Source organism: Anser cygnoides, chromosome 16, assembly GCF_040182565.1.
Source record: "Anser cygnoides isolate HZ-2024a breed goose chromosome 16, Taihu_goose_T2T_genome, whole genome shotgun sequence".
NCBI classification, from domain to species: Eukaryota; Metazoa; Chordata; class Aves; order Anseriformes; family Anatidae; genus Anser; species Anser cygnoides.
The window spans coordinates 8,710,038-8,719,986 of record NC_089888.1 but is presented as its reverse complement, the minus strand read 5'-3'; the positions used below and the strand labels follow the sequence as shown (position 1 = coordinate 8,719,986).

At 53.2% G+C, this 9,949-nt stretch overlaps 1 protein-coding gene across 1 annotated transcript; it reads left to right on the top strand.

The window, feature by feature from the left end:
- The first annotated feature begins 7,921 nt into the window (after window positions 1-7,921).
- CEBPB (CCAAT enhancer binding protein beta) lies at window positions 7,922-9,361 on the top strand. The gene has a single exon (XM_048072540.2). It carries the CDS (start codon window positions 7,922-7,924, stop codon window positions 8,903-8,905), a length of 984 nt encoding a protein of 327 aa, XP_047928497.1. The 3' UTR covers window positions 8,906-9,361.
- Window positions 9,362-9,949: the final 588 nt, after the last annotated feature.

Genomic DNA, 9,949 nt, shown 5'->3' with positions numbered 1-9,949 from the left:
TAGGGTCACAGTGACCTCGATAATGTTAGTGTGGAAGTGGTATAAATGTGAAAGAATTAATGTTGATTCAGTAGGATATGGCACCTTTAAATGTGTTTTCAGATATGTAACCATATGCCTCCACTACAAACGTGTAAGCTAGATGTAAGATATCTATGTTTTATATGAGGTGCGGTTCTTGGGAGGGTTTGCCAAGATACCTTCAACATTTGTTAATCATCTTGTTTTGTCAAGGCAATAGGACTGTCAGTATGAAAAAAGCAGCAAATTGCTAGCAAGCTTTCGCTTTGAATGTGTAATAATGTTCTCCTGGAAAATGGTTTTTAGTTTTGTCTTGGTATCTGCCAGAGTAAAGCTGCATAATAATGTCAGTGTAACTTCTCAGAGTGAAACCTAGCATCAGAAAAAAGGTGCTGTTGCAGCCCATTTTAATCTCAGTTCATTGTGACAAGGCAGAAGACAACTGGGGAAAGGGATTGGTTCTTTCTTAGTGACAGACCAATGCTCGGGACACATTTGAAGAACATTCTTTCCTCTAACATTACCTGAGGAGGTGGGAGAAATGGTAGGTTAGTTCATAGACTCAGGTGAACCTCCCAGACTTGGTACAGTTATTATGACTGTGTCCCACGAAAGGGGGGGAAGCCATGAGGATTCAGCACTGCATGAGTCCAATGCCTTTTTGAAATACAGAAAAATAAAGTGAATTAAAGTGATGCATCAGACAGCATATTGGTGACATGGTACAGTAGCAGTATAGTTAGGACAACATTGTTGAGACTCTGAACAGAAATCTGTATTAAGAAGGTAATTATGCAGTAAAATCTTGACGCTATTTGGAGAAGATGAAGACTGTATTGGCAGCACATCATAGACCATATTACCATAAAGAGGCCTATGAAAGAGCTAAATCCCGGGCTGGTTTATTTAAGGGTAGCCTATAGCCAAGCCCCTGCAGTGCTGTTTGTATTCAGCTCCCTGCTCCATACTGTGAAAGGCCCCTGCTGTGCGCAGGTATCCTGAACAAGAGCGACCTGCCAGGTCCTGGTGGTACTGGGGACACACAGGGAACAGGCAGCAGGGACAAGTTCTCCCCAGCTTTGAAAAGTCTGTCAAGACACAGCTCCAGACGACAAAGAACAGTGTGTGCCCAGCTACGGCAGGGCTCGAAACCCAGGGGATTCAACTCACCATGCTGACAAACCATGTGCAGGGAGTCCAGTGAAGAAGTGGCCATATCTGAAAGAATAAAGAGACTTAAAGGGTTGTTTTTGGCCCTCTCTGAAAGTACAGAGACTTAAAGGGTTGTATTGTGGTTTTTTTTGAAAGGAGACCAGCAACACAGACACGAACCACGTCATGATGGATCGCCTCTCACTGCAACAAGCCGTGAGAAGGCTTGGAGGGACTTTCTGACCACCGTCGTGAGGGGCCAGCACCCCGGCCTCGCCAGGCATCCTGCCGGCTTCCTTCCTCTCAGGCTGCCATGGCAGCCCCTCTGTCCGACCAAGGACACGGCCCCGGCCGGCCTGAGGGGCGATGTGGCCCCGCTGTGCCCGGCCCGGCCCGGTCGCTAGGTGGCGGTACGAGCCCGGGCCTTGGGCCTTGGGCTTTGGGCTGTGCCCGTGCTCTTACCGCCACCTAGCGACCGGGCCGGGCCGCTGGCTTCCCGGGTACAGGTGAGGCCTGGTCCGGCAGCCCTCGGTTCCAGGCTTCCCCTGTCTGGAAAAGCAACGGAGCTTCCCAAAAAATAAAAAATAAAACCCACGCAGAACAGCCCCGCCCCGGTGACGGGTCTTCCTCAGAGCCAAAGGGGAGCACGGGGCAGATGTCCCCTTCCAGCTTCCGTGCCTGTCTGCCAATTTGGCTATGACAGACGTCACCCCAACAAGGTTTCGCACGTTCTTTGTGAAAATAATTATCTGGTCTTTTAGCTGCCTCCTGTTATCGCCAGCTGCAGACTCAACAGCGTGCTGGAGAGGAGCAGAGTGCAGCCCTCACAACTGAGGGTGAGTGGCGGCAATGATTTCAATTTATAGGGCACCAGAGGTCCTGGCTGCTGTGTCACCCTGTGAATTCACAGCAGCCACCTCGCCTCTTTTCTGTATTTCCCCCTTACCCATCTGTACCCGAGAGCTGCCCGCCACAAAGATCTGGAAGCCATTTTTGAACACAGACCCCTGCTCACGCAGCACTGACCAGGGCTTGCCACAGTGCACAGCAGCCAGAGTTCAGAGACTCATTTCTCTTGCCTCTTACCCTCACTTACGCAATTCTTCCTAATCCACGAGGCACGAAGGGAGCAGAAACTGGCTGCAGCTCCCTTGCTGGACTCTCTGGCATGGGAAAGTGTCAGTGGGTGGGAGAGCTGGAATAGCCACTCCTACGGCTCCCTTCCAAAGCCATAAATGCAAAGATAGGGAGATGACTGGGACCCAGAAACGAAGTGCGTGGGGGACAGAACACGGCAGCTATCCCCACCTGGTGCCCAGGCCATCGAGGCCAGCTGCCAGATGACACAGATCAGCCCAGGGGCTGCTCTTCTACGCCAGCGCTCACCACCAACAAGTCCCAACTGATCCCCTGGCAGCCCCACTTTCCCCATGGTGCTCGACACCAGATGAGAGCAGCTGAATAAAAAGTAATCGTGAAGTCTGGGGAGCGGACCTTTAATGCTTTTAATAAAAAAATCTGATAATTCTTCACTGAGGCACACTCTTCTGTCAACCTAAGACTTCCTTCGGTTTACCTTACCCCTGCCAATACACACCCTGAGGTCCCAGTTACCTGGCCCCAGCCTCAGGTCCCCTGAAGAGTTCTTTTCTTTTAAAAATTTCCTAAATGAATTAACAATATCTACTCCTGACACTTGCTAGGGTCCCCTAAAAGGGTTAGATTCCTGTTTCCTTGACAAATTTTTTGAAAGCCTGAGTACTCTAGAAAAAAAAGTATTATTGCATGCTCTGTAACAAAGTCACCAGACTAGGAGATTTTCATTACCTGGGAAATGCAAGATAACCATGCAGAACTTCTGGAAAGTTAGTGGACAGCAACTTCTCTACCTTTTTTTTTTTTTTTATTTGGAGTGGAGCAGAGGGTGGTGAGCGTGCAAGGAGACAGGCTACTTGTAATACACAAAGTCACCTCTTGCTGTCCCTGCTCAGAAAGAAAACCCACATCTTGCCAGCCAAATGACTTCAGTACAGACTTTGCAATACAGCACTGGTGCCTATGGCTTCTGCTTTGTCGCTGTTCTCTTCCATGGGCATTTGTGTGCACTCGGATGCTCCCTCCTTTTCTTTCCTTCACAGAGCCACAGAGTGGGTGCTCTGACCTCCAATTTGCTCTGGAAATTTTTCGGAGTCTGGTAGGGGAAGGTATTTTGCTCATGTTGTCCCACTGGCTGGAGGCAGTGGTGCCAATCTCCAGGTGTCGTCTCTGCAGCACTCGGTAGGGCAAAGAGCAACACGGAGATAAAGCGGGGATTGAGCAACCCAGCACTGCAAAGGCCAAGCATGCTAGGTCAGAGGTGAGCAGAAAATCAGCAGAAGACCAACAAATACCCGAGCATCCCCAAGTCACATGGGAACGAGGGGTGAGGGAGCCCTCGGGGAGGGGGAGGACTCTGGTCTGTAACAAAAGAACTGAAGGAGGCCAGGAGACACAGCCTGCAACTCGCCTGGGGAGCTCCCTGCCACTGGAGACTGCAACGCAGAGTACCACAGCTGCGGTTTAAGAAGAGAGGAAAGCATGTGGCAATAGTTTTTTATGTTAAAATGAGGCAAAGTCTCAAGCCTGGTCTAAGAGCTGGGGGAGATGGAAGGAGAGCCAACCTCTCTCTGAGTTGAGACATTGTCCCTGCCAACCTCTCTCTGAGTTGAGACATTGTCCCTGCCTGACATTTCACAAATGCTGGGTTTTTTGTTTGTTTATTTGTTTGTTTTTTAACAGTGGAGAAGAGCAAGTTGAAAGCAATAGATTGAAATCTGGCCTCTGCCAGGTACAACTTATGAGTCGTAGCTGGCAGAAGGTATGCGGCTGTATAAAGAGGGACCTGGGGCTAGGAAGAAGTTAAAAACAGAGCACACAACATGCTCAGAAATAAATTTCAATCTTACTTCTCTATTTTGCAGCTTTTATTGCAACATTGCTCAAGCTGGGCTTTCAGGGAAGGTCACTTCCTACCCCCTGAGACCTTCCCACACCACCCCTGTGCTCTCCCCCCGTGTGCCCACACGCGGGGACACCAGTCTGCTCTGAAACCCCTCACGTTCTCCTCTCTGCTCACCTCCAACATACCACCTACAGCATCTTGTTCACTGATGTCAGCTTCTAGCATTAACTTCTTGCCTCTTTGCCCTTCTTCTGCCCCTCCACATCGCATTTCAGACTGCAGGTCTGTGGGTGAGCAGCTGTGCTCACACAGGGTTTTTATTAGCATGATGGAGCCTTGATCTTATTGATCTGCTATGAGCTACTGCAAGGCAAATAATACGTGAGACAGGTCTACAGCAAGAAGCGTCAGAAATTATAGACAGCCTTTATGTAGAGTACGAGCCCCAGCCAACAGACCTTCTTAGAAATGCTTCAGTGTTTGATCTGTGACCATTAAACTAATGACACCTCCCCAAAGCTAGTGTCCTTCTAGGGACAGCTGCTATAGACCTGGAGTGTGGGAACTGGAAAATTTGCAAGAAATCCTAGAAAAGGAGACAATTTCCAGGAAAAAAAAAAAAAAAAGAGTCTCTGCAATGCTTTATTGTAGGCCTGAGCCTGCAGCTGGAAACGTGTGGCTTCTACAGCACAAAAGGGAAACTGGAAAGCAGAATTTAATTCATGACAGCACTGAGCAGTGACAATGAAATTCTTTCCTCCACTTTGCTCCTTTTCATATCCTTGTCTTACCCTTCCAGTATCTATATTGTTTCACACGCGAATAAAGAGGAATCTGGATTTTATTGCATCAGAAAAACATCTTTTGCTGCTCAAAAATGTTGATGTTCTCACTAAGTAATTTGTGACTAATGCCATCTCCTTCCCCAACTGACTAGTTCTGAAAAAACTGTATCACGAAATCAGTAAAAAGAAGGTGCTTTTCATAGAAATGCTGCCTTTCTGCTGCAATCTGCTCTGTCAGAAGACCCGCTACGGAGAGTGAGGCCAGTGCCCAGATCCCTCCACCAGGAAGGTCTGCATCTCTCTTCCTACCCAGGCACCTCTGTGTGGAGAAGGCTTTCCAGGACCATTAGCAGCCTCTGCACACCTGGCCAGGCCAAGCCGTGGCATTTGCAGGGACGGAGCTCGGTGTGCCAAGACCTCCACCCAATCCTCTGCGGCGCGAGCTTCGCCCTACACCTGTTCCCATTTCAAAAACCCCATTTCTGGCCGTGCATTTGTTATGACAAGTGCAGAAACAATTTAAAAGAGACCGGAGTTAGCTCAAAACCTGCTTGCCGAACGTTAGGGTTTTGGATGAGTGGTTAGTCCCGCCAACAAGGTTCCCATGAGAAGCTGAGAATGGACGTTGGCTCCGTGAGAGTGGATGTTGGGATTTGAGGTGAGCTGGAGGAAGTTTAAAGAGATCCTGGTGCAGCAGGGAGGTGAGGGGGGAGAAGGGAAGGAGGGGACAAGCTGGGCATCCAACCTCAATTACCACTCCGGCTGACGTGTGATCTCAGTGACTATGGGATTACTCAGCACTGGCCTGGAAAAGGAGGTGTGGGCCACACCATCCCTGATATAATCTATTTCACATGACAGTTGCACAGACGTTTTATTTTGTTAGGGAAGATCAGCCTGGGCGGGCGTACGGCTTTCTGCTGCTGAGCTGCAGGGAACAGGGCAGAAATTTGAAGAGGGCAAATTCAGATCTCCAAGAGCGTCTTGAAAAAACGCTCACGAAACTTACCGATTGCTTTGAGCGTTCGATTTTAGCCAGCGGCCGTGGCAGCCGTGGCAACCCGCAGGGGTAATGCCAAGAAAAACCAAACACGCATTTCAGCAGGAGACCTTCTGCTTGTGGGTTCCCGAGCTGTTTTGGAGGTAGGAAGCGCATGAGACCGATTTTCAAGAGTTCAGTTGCAAGGGCCAGTTAGGGCAGCCGCTGGAGGTAACTGCCAGATCAGAACGCAGGATAAAGACACAGAACGAGAGGGTAAACAGCCAGGAGAACAAGCCCCGGCTCCCTACGACTTGCCAGTATTTGCACCCAATACAGATGTTTGTATTTATGAAGGTATGGGCTCCAGCTACAACCTCCAGACCCAGATCTCTGGCCAGGCCCAGCTCCAATTTAATCTCTGGTGCATTCACCAAAGATTAACTTGGTAGATAAAGATGGAACTAGAAATATTTGAAGCCTGAAACCTGTTAGGGTACTTTTGTTATGGAAAGAAAAGTCCCTTTAGAACGCGAGAAGAAAAAGCAAAGAAAGCTAAAAAATGCAAGAAAGAAAAAGTGTGATGGTCCACTGACTGATTTCTGAATTCTTCCTCTTTTCGCAGTTCTGAGGTTTGAACATTATGAACAGTTGACTGTTTGAATCGTATAATGCAATACCTGTTCCTCTGGCTTAACGTTACAATATTTCCCACACCGCAGGATTGCTTCACATTATTCTAAGAGGCAGTGTCATTTTCCCTGCAGTGCTAGGTCTTCTTTACTGAGGCGAAGGACACTCCTACTTCCTTTAATTATATGTTTTGTTTTAAATTAATGTCCTTTATTCTGGCGATGAATCACCAGCTTGTAGACAGGTAAATGTGGGAGTAAGAGAGTGAAAATATAAGTTTGATTCCCAAGGTGGGTGTCTTTAATTAAAACGGACATCAAGATTCAGTCTTCCTTCCCAAACTTACCCTGCCGTTCTGCAGGCTCTGGGCTCCCACGTTGCCGTGCACGTACCTCACCGGCTCAGAGCCGCCCGAGAGCCGGTCCCCTTCGGGTTCAGGGCACGGATCCCCTATCGCTTGTGTACCCTGACAGTTGCACCACATCACGCAAAGCAAATACGCCAAGACAAACTTTAAGGCCATCATCCCGGCACGAAGGGACGGGGAGGGGAGCCGTGGCTTTGCTGTGACTGCTCCAGGGGCGAGCAGGGAGCCTGGAGCCGCTTCCCCCCGCTCCCTGCTGGCCCTCGGACGCCGCCGCTGCGCTCCCCCGCGCGGGGCAGCGCTGGCGGCCGCCGGTTTTCCTCCCGGAGCGCCGCACGGCGAACATCGCGGTCTGCCCTCCGGTCGCAGCGCTCCCCTGCCTTGGCAGAAGAGCTTGGAAAAAGACGAACCGAACAAATAAATAACCCCCCGCCGCCTCCGTTCCCCCGGGGGCTAAACGAGCCCGGCGGGGGGGGGAGCGCTGCACCCCTGCGGCCCCAAACCGCGCGCACCCGGCAGGGCGCGGGGCTGCTCCGCACCCCCGGGGGCCGATCGCTGCCCCCTCCCCGGGGCCGGGCGGGGAGCGAGGGGCACCTGCGGCCCCGGCCCCGTCCCGGGCGGCCCCGGCGGCGGTGCCGGCCCCCGCAGCCGCTCCGCACCCGCTCCGCACCCGCGGGCCGGGGCCGGCGGCAGCTCGGCGTGGCAGGCGGCCAGGCGGTGACGCGCCTGTTGCTATGGGATCGGCCGCCCCTATAAATAACCGAGCGGAGGAACTTTCCTAAGGCAGAGGCTTTTAGGACGCGGGCCCCGCAACCAGATGGTCCGCAGGAGAAACGCCAGCTCCAGCCGCAGCACCCGGAGCGGCAGAGCCCCGCCGAGCCGCAGGGACTGAGCCGGCGCAGGGGGGGGCAGCGCAGCAGCCGCGGTGCCCAGCGCCAGAGCCCGAGGCAGGGTCTGGAGCCCCCCACCCCGACGGCGGCAGCTCGATCCTCTGCCGGGGGGGCCCCCTGCGCCGTCTTCTCCTCCCCGCATCCCCCTTTGCTTTCATGCAACGCCTGGTGGCCTGGGACGCAGCATGCCTCCCCATCCAGCCGCCCGCCTTTAAATCCATGGAAGTGGCGAATTTCTATTACGAGGCGGACTGTCTGGCTGCTCTCAACAAGCTGCACCCGCGGGCGGCCGGGGGCCGCTCCATGACCGAGCTGACCGTAGGGGACCACGAGCGAGCCATCGACTTCAGCCCCTACCTGGACCCCTTAGCATCCCAGCAGCCGGCGCAGCCGCCTCCTCCCGCAGCAGCAGCAGGGGGCAACTTTGAGCCTCCGTGCAGCAGCGGCGGCGGCCAAGATTTCCTTTCCGATCTCTTCGCCGAGGACTATAAAGGCAGCGGCGGCAAGAAGCCCGACTACACCTACATCAGCCTCGGCCGGCACGGCCACCCGTGCGGCAGCCAGAGCCACAAGCCGGGGGGGCTGCCGGGCTGCTTCCCGCCGCAGATCGTGGAGACCAAAGCCGAGCCGGTCTTCGAGACCCTGGACTCTTGCAAAGGGCCCCGTAAGGAAGAAGGGGGGGCCGGGCCGGGACCGGGGGGCATGTCCTCGCCCTACGGCAGCACCGTGCGCTCCTACCTGGGCTACCAGTCGGTGCCGAGCGGCAGCAGCGGGAACCTGTCCACCTCGTCCTCCTCCAGCCCCCCCGGCACCCCCAACCCCTCCGAGTCCTCCAAGTCGGCCGCGGCCGGCGGGGGCTACTCGGCCCCCCCCGCGGGCAAGAACAAGCCCAAGAAGTGCGTGGACAAGCACAGCGACGAGTACAAGCTGCGCCGGGAGAGGAACAACATCGCGGTGCGCAAGAGCCGCGACAAAGCCAAAATGCGCAACCTGGAGACGCAGCACAAAGTCTTGGAACTGACGGCCGAGAACGAGCGGCTGCAGAAGAAGGTGGAGCAGCTCTCCCGGGAGCTCAGCACCCTCAGGAACTTGTTCAAACAGCTGCCCGAGCCCCTGCTCGCCTCCTCGCCGCGCTGCTGACCCCCTTTCCCCGGGGCCGGCCGGAGGGGAGCGCCGGTGGCCGGCTCCCCGCTGCGCCCCCCCCCCCCCCCCCCCCCGCCGGGGGAGCCCGGGGCCGGGGGCCCGCAGCGCGCCCCCGGGGCTCCCCCCGGGCTCGGCGGGGCTTTCTGCTCGGTTTGCTCTTTATTTACGCGTCGGCGGAGGGGCCCGGCGAGGCCGCCAGGGCGCGGGGGCGCGCCGGGGGTCGGGGGTCGGGGGCCGGCGGCCGCGGGGCTCTGCGGGCTGCTGGGCGCTGGGGGTATTTAACACAGCGAGAGGAGAGCAGGGCGAAGTGATGCAATCCTTGAAGCATGGCTGGGAATGCTGCGTACATGATGCAATCTCGTGTAACTGTCAGTCATGGATTGAGTAATCTGTTAAAGATGTTCCTACGTTTTTTTTTTTTTTATTATAAAGAATAATCTATTTCTATAAGAAAATACATATGTATATTTTGGGATCTATGCATTCTTGCTACGTTTGAAGCATTAATGAACAATTTTAATAAACTTTATGACTAGGTTAAAAAAAGTAGCTTGTTTTATTTGGAAGGCACGTTTGAAGCTAGCTTAAAGGCAGAGCTGAAACTCTAGCTGCATCTGGCTCGGTGCTGTGATCAGGGAGCAGGATTTCTGTTGGTCTTTTCACTTTCTCTGTGACTCAGAGAAAAACAAAAACAAAAACCCCAAGAGAAAGCCAGCAGAGAGCAGGGCTGGAAGCTTCAGCCAGTTCTCGTTGCCTCATTTTATTTCCTCTAATCACTTGCTTTAGCTGCCGCTTGGGTATTGTTTGGGGAGGAGGTGGTTGTTTGGCGTTTTCGGTTTTTGCACTTCTTGCTGTTCTCAACGTGTAGAGCGAGGTGTGCTGTCCAAACCGGGACCGGTCCTTGGCAAAGTAACTCCGAGTCTGAAGTGGGAGGGAAGAAGTAAGGGAGGAAGCTTTAATTTATTTATATATATATATTTTTTTTTTCTCTAAGGGCTTTCTATTCTCTAAGTTGTGATTCAGCGTTTCTTATGTTTGTAG